General features: G+C 33.3%; 2 protein-coding genes across 2 annotated transcripts; both read left to right on the plus strand.

Annotated features, from left to right (window-relative positions):
• Positions 1-2,467: 2,467 nt before the first annotated feature.
• Positions 2,468-9,779, plus strand: LOC124938954. Its single transcript, XM_047479475.1, has 5 exons — positions 2,468-2,713; positions 2,789-2,859; positions 6,201-6,306; positions 7,305-7,437; positions 9,405-9,779. The coding sequence occupies exons 1-5, from the start codon at positions 2,637-2,639 to the stop codon at positions 9,507-9,509; spliced, it is 492 nt and encodes a 163-aa protein (XP_047335431.1). The 5' UTR covers positions 2,468-2,636; the 3' UTR covers positions 9,510-9,779.
• Positions 9,780-11,860: 2,081 nt separating this feature from the next.
• On the plus strand, positions 11,861-14,781 carry LOC124937904 (silicon efflux transporter LSI2). Its single transcript, XM_047478236.1, has 3 exons — positions 11,861-13,148; positions 14,122-14,311; positions 14,381-14,781. Exons 1-3 carry the CDS (start codon positions 12,066-12,068, stop codon positions 14,644-14,646), a joined length of 1,539 nt encoding a protein of 512 aa, XP_047334192.1. The 5' UTR covers positions 11,861-12,065; the 3' UTR covers positions 14,647-14,781.
• Positions 14,782-19,384: the final 4,603 nt, after the last annotated feature.

Raw genomic sequence — 19,384 nt, forward strand, 5'->3', positions numbered from 1 at the left:
TTTCAGAAAATAGAGTTTGAACATTTTCCTTGAGCTTCTCATTCTCAGATGAGAGCTCAGCCATTTTGTTTTCAAAAACTTCAGAATCATTGTTTTGAGATGAAGAAGAGCTGTCAGATTTGTTTTTCAAATTTAGTTCATCAAAAGAGTTTGACAGTTTCTTGTACTCAATGACCATGTAATTGAGTGCAGTAATTAACTCATCTCTTGATAATTTTTCAGAGGAGAAATCAAATACCTCAGAGTCAACTTCTTCTTTTGCCATGAAGCAAGTGACATTTTCATCATCACTGACGTTGGATGATGAATCATTTGAGTCGCTGTCGGCCCACTTGGCTTTATTTTCAGCCGCCATGAGAGTCTTAAGCTCTTTCTTGTTCTTTTTCTCATCTTTCTTTTTCTCATCATGTTTCGGCTTGCTGTTTCCTTCCTTGAAGTGTGAATTTGCAGATTTTCTTCATGAAAAGAGCCATGGCATTGCTGCTAATCTGCATAGCAGTAGCCTTCACAGCAGTGACAGTAGATGACTCCTTAACAGTCATCAATGCCTTTGTTATGATGGTGGATGTGGGGTGCTTCTCTTCATTTCTATAGTTCAACTCGAACTCATAGGCCTTTAGATCGACCATCAAGTCAAAGAGCTCCATCTTATTGAGGTCTTTAGACTCCCTCATCGCCATCGTCTTAATATCCCACTCTCTGGTTATCAGCCCTTAACAGACCAAAATAATAATACCATTTAATCTCTTTCTTCTTTTTACTTTTCATTTCATCACTCTCATCTTCTCTAAGCTTTCTTTCTTTGATGAGAATCCCCAAAATAGATCTGAATCCACTACCGATCTCCTTATTCTTCTTCAAATTTAACTTGTAGGCATCCTCTCAAATTCGTAAATGTAATGGGATGAACAAGCTTTTCACGCTAGGATTTGAGGTAAAACTTCAACGAATTTATTCTTCTTGAACCGAGTTTATATAATCTTCTTCACAATGTTTATATCTGGTTTAAAGCCATACATTTGAGGCTTCAATTATATAATCAGGTTTACAGAATCTATAGATCTATTGATATATTTTGCCTCATTAAAGTGTTTGGATTTGCATAACTACAGTCTCAAATTAATAGTTTCGTAAAATCACTTCTGATAGAAAAGCAGGGCTTGCCATGTTATAAATGATGTTATTTATCAATTTATTTTAGGATGTTTAGGACATATATTGATGTTTTATGATATGGTTAGTCCGGTTAACTTATCCATTGACTCTTAATTAGAAATTTTTTTTGCACCATTTGTTTTCTATTTTCTAAAGATACTGTGACATTTGAATCTTTGACTCCAACATATCCTACTTTAGCACTTCGTGTCCATCTTTTCAATATGTATTCACTAGGAATGTCATAAACATTGGTGATCGTATATATTTTCAAAATATGAGAACAGAAGATCCCCGTAAACTCAAATTTTCTACAATCACACTCAACTTTTTCACATGATTTATGAAGTGTAACTATATGATGATAACCCTTTCCTCGAGGAATAACTTTATATTTCACAAATGAATTAACATTTTCACAAGTTTCGACGCTATAATCATGACATTTGAACTACTCATCTTCAAACCACTTGAATACCTCGGGTGCCGAAAAATATTCTAAGAGTTAATGGATAAGTTAACTGGGCTAACCATATCATAAAAATATCAATATATATCATAAACATCCTAAAATAACCTGATAAACAACATCATTTAGTTATAACTTGTGAGCATGCCAAGCCCTACTTTTCTATCAAAAGTAATTTTATGAAACTATTGATTTGAGCCCGTAGTTATGCAAATCCAAACACGTTAATGAGGCAAAATATATCAATAGATCTATAGATTCTGTAAAATTGGTGATCTAATCGAAGCCTCAAATTTATGGCTTTGTACCTGATATAAATGTTGTGAAGAGGATTATATAAACTCAGTTCAAGAAAAATAAATTCGTTGAAGTTTTACCTCAAACCCTAGCATGAAAAGCTTGTTCATCCCATTGCTTTTGCGAATTTGAGAAGATACATGGAAGTGAAATTTGAAGAAGAACAATGAAATCGGTAGTTGATTCGGTTCTATTTTGGGGATTCTGATCGAATAAAGAAAGCTTGGAAAAGATGAAAGTGATGAAACGAAAAGTAAAAAGAAGAATGAGATTAAACGGCATTATTATTTGACGTCGTTTTGATAGTGTGGAACATGATGCAGCAGAATTTTGGAACAACAGATCTGAGTCCGCAAACTTATTTAATTGTTTTAATTTTATATATATATTTTTATTATTTATCAATTAAATTTTAATATATAACTTTTTAGAATGAATAGAAGTTAAAAAAAAATTAACATTGATAACATGCAACCGAATAAAAAGTACACGTGCAATATATTGAGTTGTTGGAGTGAATAACGTGTCGTTCCCAAAATGGTAAGAAGGAGTAGTTCGAATAAAAAGAGAATGAATAGGGATGAAAATTTTCCCCTGAGCAATAATGAGATAAGCGATAAGATTCCTCTTGATACCCTAATCTTGTGAAATAGGTCTTCTTCAATTCACAAATCCCTCTTCTGCTTTTCAACATCAATTTACAACCAATATACAAATGCCGAATGTAATCGATGGAGTTGTTTCCTGGTTCCAGGAAAAGGTCGTCCAGCCGCTCGTCCTCATCCTCAACAAGTATACTCCCTTCGTAATCTCTTCCTACACTTCTTGTTTCTGTGTATTTCAATTTTGCTGCTTAATTTTGTTCAGGGGTGCGGAGCCCAAGCAATTGGCGTTCTCTACTGCTCTTGGCTTTGCTTTGGGAGTATTTCCTATATGCGGTATGCTTTAATGTTGTTTATCTTCTGTTCTGTTTTGTACTCTTTACTGCTCATCAGCCAACTGCATGTTTTGATTCTGCTGCGTGGTTTGATTTAATGTTGCTTGCTAGGAAAATGTTATATGAGAAATACTCAATGAATCAAATAAATAGATCCAATCTTCTAGGATGAATACATTTTCTGGGATGCAGACTATTTTGTTGGTTTGGTCTTTCGGATAAAACTAAAATGTAGATGCTTTGGGGAAATGTTCTGGTCTCTGTGCCTACTGCCTAGGTTTTCTATGAAATTTCCATTTGATAAGTTGAAATCTTGAATGTTTATGGGGCCAAGGTTCTTATTCAGTTTTGCATGTTTGTAACAGTTTTTTCTAGAAACAAATTGCTGCTAGTACAAGCCTAGAGCAATTATATGTAATGTCGGGTAATTCATTGTAAGTTCATTATTTTTTGAAAAGAGGTCATTGTTAGTTAATAACTAGTCTGTGCACTAACCCTACTTGTATATGATTGGTAGCACAAACTTTTTTTTATTTTTTATGTAGGTGAAATGCAAACAAAAACCATATAAAGAATAGTGTTCTAAAAGTTTTCAATGTGGATGATGAGTAGGAGTGCAAAAGAGAGATTTCATTAAGCCCCTCATATTTAGACTTGTTTAATCAATTTTAAATATTTTAGGTTGAGCGATAGCGTAATACCAGCTCGTAATTTGCATTTATGATGATATATTATTTTTTCACTGTAATCTTAATCACAATACTAAAGTAAATTAGCTTCCGAATTTATGAATTTGTAATCTTTTGAAGATTCTGCCTATGGAGATGAAAAGGGTTGTCATAGAAGGCGAATCAAGAGAGAGTTGCAAACTTTTCTTGATTATTTGAATGAATAAACATACATTGAGAGGTTACAAATATAACAAATATTTCCTCTACAAATAAGGTAGTGAATGATATCCTATCAAATCTCCAAATATTGATATTAAATGATAACTTCCTTTAAAGCTACAATAAACGCGAACATCGTATCATCCGTTGAAATGATTACAACAAATAAAGCACTATAATAAACGAAATAGGGAAAAAGGTTTTTATCCAATAAATCCTGAATAAAAAATTTGCAAAGGTCTTTCAGAAGAATTGATACACTCAAGGGGCATAAACAAATCACACCTTATTTGTGAAGCACTTTTTCCATGAAAAAATTAGAGTTCTAACTGTATATGTTATTATATTGTTCTTGCATAAAATTATGTTGAAGTAATAAGAAGACTCAAGTTGCTGTTGTCTATGGAATTTGAAATCAAACACTTAAATATCTTAGGTAACTGGATGTCTCAAAGACATTTCAGTATCTTAACAAAATTATGTCTTAGATCTACTACATGAAACAAAAATGACTGAAAACAAGCCAATTGAGATTCCTATGAACTCAAATTAAAAGTTCATACCACAAACTGATGAACCAAAAGCTAACAAGGGCAAAATCAACGTTTCATAGGAAAATTAATCTAACTTAGACTCATCCAAACATAATCTTTGATGTATGTTTGCCAATTTTGGGCAAAGCTTATGTTGATCACATCATTGTAGTCATTCACATACCACTATTTCCCAAAAAGGACCTAGGAAAGACTGAGCCAAGTAAAGTTAAATTGTCCGGGCGAAGCCCATATGAGAGGTCGTCTGTCTCAGGACCTCATGCTTATGATAGGTATCGTAGAGGATCATGTCCAAGAAAATACAAACTAGTTTATACGAATGTTGATTGGATAGGATCAACGGTGATAGATAATGCCCATCTGGATATTGTTCATTCATTTGGGAAAAAATTGTAACCTGTCATAGGAAAAAGTAGACCAGGGTTGCTAGTAGTGCCAAGGTAGAAAATTGAGTTGTACTAACTTAGGCATATGTGAATGAATTTCATTTAAAAAAAATACTGAATGAACTTAAGATTTGAAAGTGGAATCTAATTCAATTTCTACGCCATAATCAATTTGTGACCAATATTGCTTCCATTCATCACGATGAAACCAAACATGTGAGGATGTACTCACACTTCATTAACGAGAAAATTGAAAATAAGCCAATCCGCTTGACTCATGTTCCCTATGGATGACAAGGCGCTCACATTTATTAAACAAAGGCCGAATTAACATAAATGAGCTAAATTCCATGATTGGTTTGGACAGAATATATCACGTTGCTTGAGAGGAAGTGTAGAAAACATATTGGCAATCTAGACAAATGAAGAAATAACAATAAATGAGTCAAGGAGGTGTGTTGTTTAATTTATTTCTTATGCAAATAGTTGTTGAAAGCTTTTGGAGAAATAAGCAGTAATACATGGCAAGACTAACCACTTACATCCCTAGGAATTCACCAAAGAGTATAGAGTTAAGACAACTCTTCTAAAAATTTATAAAAGCTCAAATGTTTTATATTTATCAAAATATTCTTATCTCCATCCATTCAAATATGGCCTTTATAGGCAACATTTGGAACACCCTCCCGTATGAATCTAAAATATTAAATGAGATGATATTTCCCAAAAATATGATGCAACATATTGAAAGACTTGTCAAGTACCAAGAGAATTATTGAGAATTCAAATTCTCGAGAAGAAGCTCAATTATGGCCGCCTTTAGTCAAAGGACCATAACCGTCTTTTAGAAATAAGTAACTGGAGGAATTTTTAGGGAAAACCCCGCTGTTCAGGTCCTTAAGAACTCCATTCTCACCACTATGTCTAAGATTCTCTTGGGGTTCCCCTATCCCCTATGTTGAGGCTATTATCGACCTTTACGAGTAGCATAGAAAGAATTAGCTTTTCGACCTCCCTTTTATTTGTTTCCTTTGTTTGTTGTTACTCCTTTTTTTCAATTCTGTTTTCATTCCTTTGTTTGTTATTGTCACTGACTCAACGACCTCTATAAAATGGTAATTTTGAGAAATAAAGAAACATTATTTTTGAGAACCGTTTTATTCATTGGAACTTAGACATCGTGCCTTTCCACTGATATATGGATTGCCTCTTGATTTGTTCTCAATGAATATAGATAAATTATTGAAGTTGACACGAAAAACTGGTTGCTTTGATATAATTTTTTGTGATTGTTGAAAATCTCTAGGAGGGATTATATTTGTATACATTGGCTTGCATATTTCAATAAATTCACTCTCCCTTTTACATAAACCCTAAGAACAATTATTGAGTATTTTCTTGTTCTGAACATGAAACCTAGTATTGGATATAGGATGTTGCACTTTGAGTGTTCTAGCTTAAAGTTGGTCACTTCCTCTAATCATAACCTTAATATTGTTTTGATACTGGCAGGTGTTACCTTCTTTTTATGTGCAATGGCTATAGCATTGCTTGGATCTCTCTGCCATGCTCCAACTGTGATGTTAGCTAACTTCATTGCTACTCCAATAGAATTGAGGTATACTAACTTTCCTTTTTCTACCTAAACTATTCTAAATCTGTTGGTGGGTTCTGTCCAGGATGGAATGAGCAATAACATTTAGGTTGAACTTAATTTTACACCACACTTGCACTCCACATGACTATGAATAAGAAGATTTTCGATAGAATTTGGAGTGTAGTTTAATATAGTGTCTGGCATGATTAAAATGTCAAATATGTATTGATGTGTAACGTCTTGGACCCATGACACATGTGAGAGTGTAGTCTATATGCACATTACGAAAAACAACTAGGCCGCTATTGGTACATTAAAAGGTAACTGTAGTTGTTCACTTACAGATTATGTCTTGTAGTTTTCTAATGCGGTACACCACACGACGCTTTTCCATAGTATGGGAGATATTTTAGCATTTCTTTTTTTTTTTTAAGAAAATGTCAACTTTTTTTTGGGAAGTGGAAATGATTTATTTTCATTTAATTAAAATCCCAAAAGGGAAGAAAGATACAAGATTTTTGAAATTAGGACAAAACAACCCTTTGTCCTAATTTTGAAAGTAATCAAACCTATGAATTAACAGTTCAACACTTAGAAAAAAAAGTACAGCATACAAACAAACCCACACTAGAAAATGTCAACTTTTTATAAATATTAGAAAATGGAACATGAGATGTGTTCAATGATACAAAGAGAACTGAAAGCAGGAAAGAAAAACAGGGGGTTAAAATTCCTATTAAGTCAAAGAAGTCTCATTCGTTGCAAAAGCCTCTTTTCACATTAGAAGCAAACACATGGTTTTTGAAGCCTTTAATCATTTATTGCGATCCTTCCAAATGGTCCACCACATGATCATAGGAATTGGCTTCCAATCGACACTAGAGATCTTCCTGAGAAAAAGTCGTGGTTGGTGAGTGACATAACCCAATGAAAACCATTAAGAAAACTCCACATATCTTCTATGACTTGTTTGTGTATCTTTTATCATCGTTTAGCTCCTGATATTGTTTACTTTGCAGTCTTATGATTCCATTCTTACGCCTTGGTGAAGCTGTTACTGGTGGACCTCATTTTCCCTTAAGTACTGATGCTCTGAAAAAGGTCTTGACTGGTGAAGCATCACGTGATGTCCTGCAAAGCATTTTCAACGCGGTAGGCATTATTCTCTACTTCCTCGGTGTGCTTTTTATTATTGAAAACTATTGTCTTCATCGGCTTTTGTTTAAGAATGGAAAAGTAAAAAACACCCAATGTCTCTTGCAAACAAGGGTGCAAGAAACACTACAGAGAAATCTATGGTAAGCAAATACCAACTTAGACAAGCTTTAGTCTATTGTTCTATTAACATATGTCATTGCTTTTATGGTATAGATAGATCTATTAAATACAATATTCTCGGTAACTCACCCTTGCAAAAGGATACAAATGTTATTTTCCATCCTCAAAAAGACCTTCAATACCATAGATGTCTCATTCTTTGAAAAACAAACTGTTCTACCGTGATATTGGAAGAGAATATGAAGAAAAATCGGTATCATGGTATCCACCCCTAACATGAACTCATCATCGTCTTCATTCTCATCTTGAGAATCCCCTACCTTCATCCCTTTGCATTTACCATCATCGCCTTCTAAAAAAGGAGTTCCATGTTTACACAAGATGAAGAATATATTCAATACATGGTCATCAAATCACCAAACCGGATTTGAGTCCATCAAAAGATTAATCACGTATGAAACAAAATTATGAAACTTCCTTAGATTGATACTCTTTAGTATAGTAAGATCATATACTGTGCATCCAATATCCAACTTTGTCTTCTACAAGGATTTGTCAGAAAAATATTGTGCTTGTATGGATGACTTTGACAAAGTGCATGTACCAAACTTCATTCACGGATCCCTCAATCATCCCAAAATCCCAAATGAAGAAAAAAAACTGTTGACCAAGAAATCCCAAGCTTTATTGAAGAGCCACACATGGTCCATGTGCGAAGGGCTGAATAAAAAAAAGATCGTTGTATGCAAATAAGTCTTCGAAATCAGAATACTTGTTTATAAAACTCATAGCCACAAGGCCGTGCATTCGAGTCTTTATGACTTTTAAAAAATACCCTTCAAATTCAAGCACAAAACACATGGGTGTGTTGAAAGATTCAAAGCATCTCTTGTTGCCAGATGCTTCTACCAATCCTACACGATTGACTATTAGGAAAGTTCTGCTTTTGTGGCAAAACTCAAAAACACCAGAATTCTCCAATCATTAGCTGCTTATAGAGATTGTCATCAACATTAAATGGATGTTAAAAACACCCATATAAATGGCGATACGAAGAAGATGTCTAAATTAACATTTCATGGGAATCAAAGCTGCTGAGTTCACAAATCTTTGTACTGATTCAAACAAATCCCCCAAGTGTATGGCTCAAAAACTTCACCATCTCCGTGACTAAACATTAATACTATCGGTTCTATCACACCTTCTCTCTTTATCCCACTCCCGATCAGACATTGATTGGGTTTGTTGCAAGTGTTGTGAGCCTGTATATGAATTGTCCCTTCTGAAAGACAGACCATATGTATAGAAAATCCTGTGTGAAGTCCATAATTAAAACAATATTTGATGGATGTTTTAGAGATTTTGAGGGTAGGTATTTCATCAATTTAGCAAGTATTATGAATTACTTCAGCCAAAGGAAAAGTAATATGAATGATAAACTATAATTAAAAGCCAAGAGTCAACATGTATGAGTAAAGTTAATAGCTTTCAACATGGAATTAGTATTTGAGCATGCAAAGCAATTACAGCTTATTTGCATCAGAAAAAGCTGACTGTTTACAATAGTAGTTGATGTTTAGAATTACACTATGAATGATGTTAATATAACTTATTTCTGAATTCAAACTCAGATGGGAAACCACTAATAGATTTTTGTATTTATGTCTGACCATGTTCTTTGTTTAGAAATGTGATCTCATCTGAATCTACATTTATACGAGATATTTGTCCAAAGAGGGTGTGTATGTTTGTGTGTCTCGTCTATCAACACAATTTTTCCATTTGTAAATATTGATTGCTATTTGGATAATATCTTAAAATACGATCATCTTCCTCTGCAGTTGTTGGGCTGGTTCGTAGCAGCGCCAATCATGATGGTTGTACTGTACATAATTCTTCTTCCTATCTTTAAGATTCTTGTTCGTAAGTTCAATCCTGCACCATAATGAAATGCCAAAGAAGCAGATCATTTGATCTCATTCCGATGTGAAGCTCTCATGATAAGGTATGTTTGAACAATGGTGACTAACAGTTTCGATCTTTGTATAAGGACACTCTTCTATATGATGTGTAGTTAATTCCTTTGTAAATCAGAAATTGGATCCTGGTTTGTTGTCAGGGGACCTGCTATTTTTTTTTCTTTTAAAACAAGTCGAGTTAGAGTTGAATAAGTGACATTCCGCTTAATAAATAGATAAATATGTTTGTTTATATTATTTGCATCCATAAGTAAATCGTGTCGCCCCTACTTATCCTTTGATTTGATCCGTTGAGAAAAACGGGATTGTTAGTCACTCTTTCATTTGTTTCAGGGTTTTCCAATTTTTAAAATTGTCATAACACTAGTAAACATGTTTGCTTAGAATTAAAATTTGACATCAATTAGTTTTTCTTTTTGAGAATAAACATCAATTATTATTGTATCTTTATTAAATCATAGTCAAATATAAAATCTAATTAATTAAGTTGTACCTAACAATATTATATTATTTATTTGGTTTGGTTGATGCCAATGAAATTAAAGAATATTTGAAATGATTTTTTTAAAAGGGTGTGCCATTTCATTACTCACTTAATCTTGACTATATGAATAAACAATGGGTGAGCAATTCCAGTCATAACATAAAAAATGTCATCAGGCAAAAGATTGTAGCTTAGGAAAAAAAAATTAATTGTAGCATGATTTTTAAATTTGGCAAAGATTTACTTTTCTTTCATTTTATTTATCAATTTTTTATTCAAAATGTTTTATTTAGTTTAATGATATTTTTTTATATCAAATATGATTAAAATCACTCACTTTTTATTTTAACAACTAAAAAAATAAAATAAAGTACAAAATTATGATTGTGATTTTTGGCCAGCACATTATTAAATGATGTCACAAGGGCCTTGAGGGAAGTTTTATGATAATAATTTTGACCAGCACATTAAAGAATGATATCACAATGGTAAATTATGATAATTATTTTGACCAGCACATTATATATTGATGTCACACATGAAATAAATTTTGATAATATTGTTGTATTATATGAAATTTTTATTTCTAAAACCTTATTGTTCCAATTATTGAGTATCCTTAACTAACAGTCTTACCAGAACCCTTGTCTCTCATAATTCTTGATCACATTCAAATTCTTAACTCCTATGTTACAAACATAAATTATTAATCTCCTATGTTTTCACATATAAATTCTTCATAAAATATTTACCTAAATTCATGTAAATGCCATGATGAAATCTAAAAATCTCTAGCAAGCTCAACAAATCTTATTTAAACTTATTTGTTATGAAATTCAAAATCGATGTTAGAAAAATATATTAAATTTTGCATAGCTTTATCTTAAATTTTATCAAAATGTTACGGTTTCGATTTCATCTGAAACGTTTTGAGTTTAAGCAGAAGGCCATGACTATAGGGTGTCATGAAAAATTCGCCTTACCAATTCAAAAAAACTGAATATTATATAAAAAATATATATATATATACTTATATAATGAATAAGTTAGAGCAAATAAATGAAATCAAATTAACCCTAAATAATAATAAGTAACAACTTATCCAATTAGAGTAGCTCAAATGCTATTTCAGGAGAAACTAGCATGAAACCCTACATTAATACCCTACATTAATGCATCACTTAAACTAAAAGTGTTTCCCAATAAAAATAAATTTTGAACTATTGATATTTTAATCTTTTAATCAAACTCTTACCACTTAGTTACTTTGATAAGGTTGACAATAATAATTTAAAAAAAATCAAATGTCATAAATTCGATTTTTATTTAAAATATATAAAAAAATAAAATCGTGGTACTGTGCTAACTTTTTAAATAAAAAAATAAAAAAATTAATAGGTAACAACTTCAAAAGATTGATATTATTTCTTAAGCCTTTTATTATTTCTCAGGCCTTCTAATTTGATGAGATATTGAACTCATGAATAATTCTGTTTTCTAAAAAAAATAATAATAATTTTATATAAACTACTTTTCTATGATCCACCAGTTTTTTTTATATATATATTCCAAATAATCAAAGATGAAACTCTATATTACCTTATTTGTTCTATGTGACTAATATAAAAATTATTGCCATCATCTTCAATATTTTCAAATAATCTCGGATCCTTGTTTATTACTAATTTAAAAATGGAGGGTAAGTGATGACGACAACAGAGGATTCACTGCGAGTCAACATCATCATTCTTCCTTCTTGAAGTTCACCTCATGCTCATGCCATTCTTATGTATTTTCAACTGTTGGATAAAACCCATTTTATAGTCTGCAAGATCCATCCATCTAACCTAGATTTGACCCCACATTATTTACTTACACCTCCGCCAGTAACAACCCATTTTATAGTCTTCAATCATCTTGTATGACTCAGACACATCTTCATTACTATTATTAATAATACTGTCTTCTGCAATCTTGATTTAGAAATGATAAACATTTGAGAAAGCAGGGGAAAATCCATCTGGGTCTTCTACTGAAAGATGGCAATGGCTGCAGCTGTCAAAGTGACTCTCGGTTCGATTGCCTTCGCTATCTTCTGGGTTCTTGCTGTTTTCCCAGCAGTTCCTTTTCTTCCAATCGGTAGAACAGCAGGTTCTCTCTTGGGAGCTATGCTAATGGTGCTTTTCAGAGTCATAACCCCAGAACAAGCCTTCGACGCAATTGATCTCCCAATTCTTGGTCTTCTCTTTGGAACAATGGTTGTAAGTGTTTATTTAGAAAAAGCAGATATGTTCATGTATTTAGGCAAATTGCTATCTTGGAAGAGCAAAGGCCCTAAGGATTTACTATGTAGGATCTGCATTATATCTGCAATTTCAAGTGCTCTTTTCACTAACGATACATCTTGTGTTGTTTTGACTGAATTTGTATTGAAAATCGCAAGGCAGCAGAATCTTCCACCTCATCCTTTCCTTTTAGCTCTTGCTTCTAGTGCTAATATTGGCTCTTCCGCTACTCCAATTGGGAATCCTCAGAATTTAGTTATAGCTGTTCAAAGTGGGATCACTTTTGGGGAATTTCTTTTTGGTATTGTTCCTGCTATGATTGTTGGAGTTTGTGTAAATGCTTTATTACTTGTGGGTATGTATTGGAACCTGCTGTCTTCTCCACAGAAAGATGAAGAAGAAGATGTTGTTGTGCAAGATGATATTCAAGATGTGGGTTCTCATCGGTTCTCTCCTGCAGCGATGTCTCATCAGAGTTCGGGTAACTGTAATGATTTGAATGATGTGATTGAATCGAGTTTGAGTGCTAATGTTTCGTCTGTGATTAGTCGAGATGATCAGAGTGTAAGGAATCGTGTTGTTTATAACGAGAATGAGATAAAGGAGGCGAGTAACACCGAACTGGAATCTCGAAGGAATATTTCAAATTTAAGTTCGAATTCAAATGATTGGAGCATGAAATGGAAAAGGGTTTTGTGGAAGGCTTGTGTTTATATGGTGACATTGGGTATGCTGGATTCTTTGCTCATGGGATTGAATATGTCATGGACAGCCATTACTGCAGCACTTGCACTTGTTGTTCTTGACTTCAAGGATGCTCGCCCATGCTTGGAGAAGGTAGATTACTTTTATTTTTTTTATAATCTGGGTTTAGTTTGATTAGTATAACAAGTATCTTGCTATTCAAATGCAAATAACTCTCCATCATTTTCTATCATGTTCCATCTAACAATGTGTGGAGTAGCCACAATAGGTTAATCTAAATCGATTGAAAATAGAGTACACTAATAAATACAGGATTTAACAAGGTTCCACAAACAATATTTATCACCCGGGAACAATAGTAGAGGGCTTGTTCAAATTAATAAGGCAATGGGGTTATTTAAATAATCTTGTTTGCTTAAAGTTATGAAAAAGTGGGTTATACGAGCATATTAATATATAATGAAAAAGTAGTTTTTGTAAGGAAATCAAGGGTATTTTGATTGATGATGGGATAGATCAGACAATGAATAAAAAGATAGTGGGTTATTTGAAAATTATTTAAATAATTCCAACTGAAGAAGCCCCCATAACCGTAAGTTATAATGTCTGTTTATAAGAGTACATTAAGGTCTTCTTTGATTTTGGGTTATTTGAAAAAAATATTGCTTGATGTAAAGGTGGATTATTTGGTTAGAATCAGCCAAAGCCTTTTTTTATGTAGGATCATTTGGAGATTATTTGAAGAAATCTTGTTTGATGTAGAAGTGGGGTTATTTGGGTAAAATGATTGAATTATTATTTTTGTTTATTTTAAATGTTTTAGTTAATGATTTGATTAAATTTAACTGATGAAATGATTGGTAATGTGATAGTTGATTATTTGAAAATAAGGCACTCAAGTCACAACAATTTCTATACTTGATCCATACACATCGATCTCCAGATTAGCTCAAGCACACGAAAATTCACAATCCCAACAAACTTTGTTGTTGTAATTGCAGTTAGTCATTGAAAGAATTTGGATCATGAAAAAATTGCATCATTTGTAATAAATGTATTTTTCAATTCGGGATCTCCTTCAAACATGAATTCTTTTTATTTTCAGGTATCCTATTCTCTTTTGATATTCTTTTGCGGCATGTTCATCACTGTGGAAGGATTTAACAGAACTGGAATTCCTAGTGCCTTATGGGATTTTATAGAGCCATATGCCCAGATAAACAGGGTTTATGGACTGGCAATTCTGGCTTCTATCATCCTTCTTCTCTCAAATGTTGTCTCAAATGTCCCAACTGGTATGTCTCTCCATTTTTAAAATTTAAAATTTGAAGGAAATTTGTAACATGATTATATGTTTGTGACAGTTTTGTTGCTTGGAGGGCGAATTGCTGCAACAGCTGCAGCGATATCATTAAAGGAGGAGAAAAGATCATGGCTCGTGTTGGCTTGGGTGAGTACAGTGGCTGGAAACCTTTCTCTTTTGGGATCCGCCGCGAATTTGATAGTTTGTGAACAGGCTCGTCGGGCTCCTCATTTAGGCTATAATCTTTCCTTTTGGAGACATCTCAAGTTTGGATTTCCATCTACTCTAATAGTAACTGCCATTGGTTTGACCCTTATAAGAGGCTAAATATTTTATTTCATTTTATGTCAAATTGTAACACTACACGCAAATTCAAATAAGGGAAGTTTCATACCACAAAGCTAAAATAGATCCCCTAAACTTTCTATAGTGAGGAAAATGAGAAAGATATTTAATTTTGAATTTATAAACGTGTGTAAGGACTTTGAATCCATGATAGTAAGAACATGAGTTATTGTATTACCAAGTTATAATAAGTTTTTGCATATTCAATTTTGGATTTATGTTTAAAAAAAGAAAAAAGAATTGATGTAATAGGAGAAAGATTTCCTGAAAAAATATAAGAACATGAAAAATGATTAAGTGAACTATGAAAAGATGAGAGGAACATTTTTAAAAGATTTTGATATGAAGTTAAATTGTAATGTTAAGTAATTTGATTATTAATAAGAACAATTTTTTAGGTATAATTATATATATATATATATATATATAATTATATATATATATATATATAATTGTATTTATATATATATAATTGTATATATATATATATAATTGTATTTATTATATTTACTTTATTAATAGCACAAACTAGTATGGTATAAATTTACAAATAAATTTTAAATATGTTGGTAAAACAAAAAAAAATATAATCTTTATTAAACTAGTATCACACCCAACAAACTCAAAGTAAATTTAAATAAAATATATTATATAATTTAATAAAATTTATTTTAAATAAGTAATTTTATATTTAATTATAGAATAATAATTTATGTATTAAAGCAATTTTACTCATTTATATATAGAATAAATAAGTTTTTAATTTTATTTATTTATATATTTTTACAATTGTAACGCCCCGACAAGATCTTCATCTCCTGGTCCCATAGCACATGCCGCGGCGAGCAGACACGTGGCAATATGGGGGAAATATCATATCGTGGGATGACTTGATGTTCGATGCGTTTCAACCTTTGTTTCCATACATCTCTTAAAATGAAACATTTAATTTTTAAAAGTTTTTAAAAATATTTGGAGCGATAAGTAATTAATTATGTAAAATAATTAATTATTTGTTCAAATTTTAAATAATCTGGGAGGCTAAATAATTATTTAATATGAACCCGATTTAAATTAATCAAACATAACTACTTAAAATATTATTTATTTAAAAATCAGAGTCGCCAAGAGATTTTATGAAAATCAATAAAATGATACGTGTATAAATGTATTTAGACTAGAGTTTCCGAAAAAGGGTGGTTCGTTGTCTGTTTACGCTCGAGAAATGACTTTTGCGCTATGTCATTCGGGTTCGCCTAAGGACGGTTTTCAAATATTCTTCTAAAATAGACAAACTTTGGCTTTTATAAATCCAATTATAAAAATTATTACCTTTAATTAGTAGTCATAGGGTATAAGCAAGGATAAACTTTAAATAATTATACAAAATTATTTAAAAGGGGTGTTTACCTGTTGCGCTAGTATTTAGATTTAACAAAACCTAAAAATATCAGAGGAGAATGTTAAAATTTAGAAATAAATTCATAGCGAGACTTTATCCAAAACATTGGTTTGGGTAATATTCTGAAAATATAAAAATATCATATTATGACCTTTCGAGATTATTTGAAAATGGGCCCGGGTTCCAAAATTATAAAAATAATTTTGGATTTTGAAAAATGAAACCAAACAGGCCTTAGGACCGAAGTCCTAGGGCCTGGGTTCGGTTTGGCCGCTTTAGGCTCGTTCAAGACCGGAGTGGTCCGGACTAGGGCTCGGTCGCATGGGTCAAGGGACCGGAGAGCTCAGTCCTAGGCTCAGGAGGCTCGGTTCCAAACTCAGGCGGCTCAGTACCAGGTCAAGTTTACCAGTCTAGGCACTCGGTCCTAGGGTTAGGTAGCTATCGGTCCTAGGTTTAGGGTTAGGGTTAGTTTTATTGGTCCTAGGTCTTGAAGGCTCGGTCCTAATCATCGATCCTAGACTAGAGGTTCTCGGTCCTAGTCCACGGTCCTAGACTAAAGGCTCTCAATCTTAGGTTAAAATAGGGCTCGATCCCATGTTAGAAACATCGGTCCTAAGCTAAGGGGGAGGACTCAGTCCTAAGTCAAAAAAACTCGGTTGGGCTCCATGGTCCTAGGCTAAAACCCTCGGTCGCGTGGCTCCATGATCTTAGGTTAAAAGAATGATAAGGATATAGTATCATCGACTCTTTTATCAAGATTCCACCTTTGTTGCATTTCCATCATGAAGTTAGAGTTTACTTCGTATTTCAGGAACTTCATGATGTGGTTGAGGCCATAGTCTTCGAAGAACCATCGATTTTCACGAAAGTGCTTTGTCCAAGGGATCAACTCAACATCCGTTACCATGGACATCGTGGATGACTGTTGCAGTAGAAGAGGGAAGGTATTGCAATTGTAACAATAAAAGCAAATACATATGCAAATAACATGACATATAGATAAACATCTCTTAAGGTTTTATATATAATTGCTTTTAAAAAGAACTTCCGATGTTACATTTTCAAACTTTCGAAGTTCTTAGTGTTCGCTTAGTTGATTATACTAGGCTTCTAAGATTTTTCCGTTTGTACAAAAAAGGGTAAAACTTAGAGCTCCTCTTCAGGGGAAGCGAGTTCTACTACAACAAGTGGAGGTGACAAAGCCTTTACTTTCTTCTTCTACTTGTTGGTGGTGGAATTCATCCATAATCTAGTTGATGTAGTCCTTCCGATCATTGGGGATACCCATTTTGACAAAATCATTCCAGAGCTCCAATACTCGGAGAAGTCGTTGTGTTGGATTGGCCTGTCTATGGCCACCATACAATCATGGCAGGGAGGCATGCAGACTCACCCGAACTGTTTGAACAGTTCACTAGTGTAGTATGTAGTGATCCATTCGAGACCCATAAGTACAATTATGGGTTAATCATTAATCAGATAGACCATTTTCTTGATACCGTACCATGGTAGAAGCTCTCTAATGATATCATTTTGTGGGTGGCAGCTCCGACTTAGCATGCCTGAAGCGTCGATTATAGAGGGCGACACCCAACACATTGCTAGGAAGTGGAGGAGGTATGTGCTCCATTTTTTTCCAGAAACCATACATAGAGGATGGTAGGAGCTCCTCTTTGATTGAGAGAGTATGAAAAATAGGATTTGTTGAGACACATCAGTGTCTCAGCTAGGATGATTCTGGTGGGATCCTTATTTCTAACTATAAGATGATAGACTACCTCTAAGATTTTCGAGGATGGAGGGCGATTGTTCGTGGGAGCGAGAAGGAAATGAGCTACCATAATGGTCATGGTGAACAGAGAAGTGTCGAAATTTAGAGGATGAATTTCTCTAGTTTGGGTTGCCATCTTGACCCAACAAGGAAGATCCAAGTAAGTTCTGGCGAGAATTTTATCTGTCGCGGTTCTCGTGTAGCCGAGCTCTTGGATGAGTTGTCTAAGAGACATAGATTCTATGAAGGGTTTAAGCCTTATGATGTTTTTGTTTTGAATCATCATTATGGCTTTAAAATCTTCAAAGGTTGGGAAAATCTAGCAGTCCCCTAACATGAAGACGCAGTGCACCGGATCCCATTTGTGTTACATTTCCATCATGAAGCCTTGATGAAGGCGATGATTAGTATAGTTGAGAGCAACATTGAGTCCATATGCGTCATAGTACCACTCTAAGTCCATATGAATAAATCCTCGTTATCTAATAAGGCCATTCTGCTATGTATAATCAACTTTGACAAACACGTCGTTTTATTTGATAAAAGCAAACATGCTTAGAGATGTTTAGTATATCTATTATAGATGTATGTAGGTATAATAAATAAGCACGTACTGGGTTGACTTGTTGAGGCCTTGTTGTTTGGGGCACGTCCAAACAACGGTTGAGTAAAGTAACCAGGTTTTGTGTGCTAAAGTTTCTGTTGAGGTTTGGGTGGGAATAAAGTTTTTCCTCAAGTTTTCCAAAAACTAAGTTTGTTTTATTCAAACTCGGTTCGAGATGGGTATTTTGTAAGCATGAAAATTTGACTTATCCTATTTTCAATTATTATTATTATTTTTAATAATATTAAAATAATATTTTGAATTTTTATATTCAAAATAACTTAAAGAAAGAATTAAAACATAATTAAGAGTTAATTATTGGGATAATTAAACCCTATTTAGGAAATTTTATTCAAAATTTCCAAATAAAATACAATAAATTGTTAAAATATTTGTCATATTTATTTTAATATTTTGTGTATTTGAATAGAATAAAATTAAAGTTAAAAGGGTGAAAGAAAAATCAATTTCAAACAAACCCATAATGTTTTAAATTAAAAATAAATCAATAATCCAGTGTTGCCGAAAATGGGAGAATTAGCTACAGCAGGAACCACGTTCATTGGATGGACGCTGAAATCGCATCCAACGCATTAGAGCATTCCGCCTAACCGATTGTAACCGAAGGAGCGTGCGTTCGGGTCGTACTGGAACAACTAATTGGACGCTAGCCCCGTTAGCCATAACGCTAACCGAACGCCCATAGGCTGACGGATTGTTGACATAACGTCAAACACACATGAAACGACATCACTTTGGCTTCCAATCGTTTACCTCATTGCGATGCCGCGGGGATAAGGATGAAGATCCATGATGATCTTGTCTTTTTGGAACTCTCTCGTTAGTCCATCATTTCGACTCATTTAGAGCCTGAAATGGTCACCCTATGATGTTAATCATTTCTCCCTATCAAAATATGGATGATTCACCCCTATTCCGACGA

This window comes from Impatiens glandulifera, chromosome 5, assembly GCF_907164915.1.
Source record: "Impatiens glandulifera chromosome 5, dImpGla2.1, whole genome shotgun sequence".
Lineage (NCBI taxonomy): Eukaryota > Viridiplantae > Streptophyta > Magnoliopsida > Ericales > Balsaminaceae > Impatiens > Impatiens glandulifera.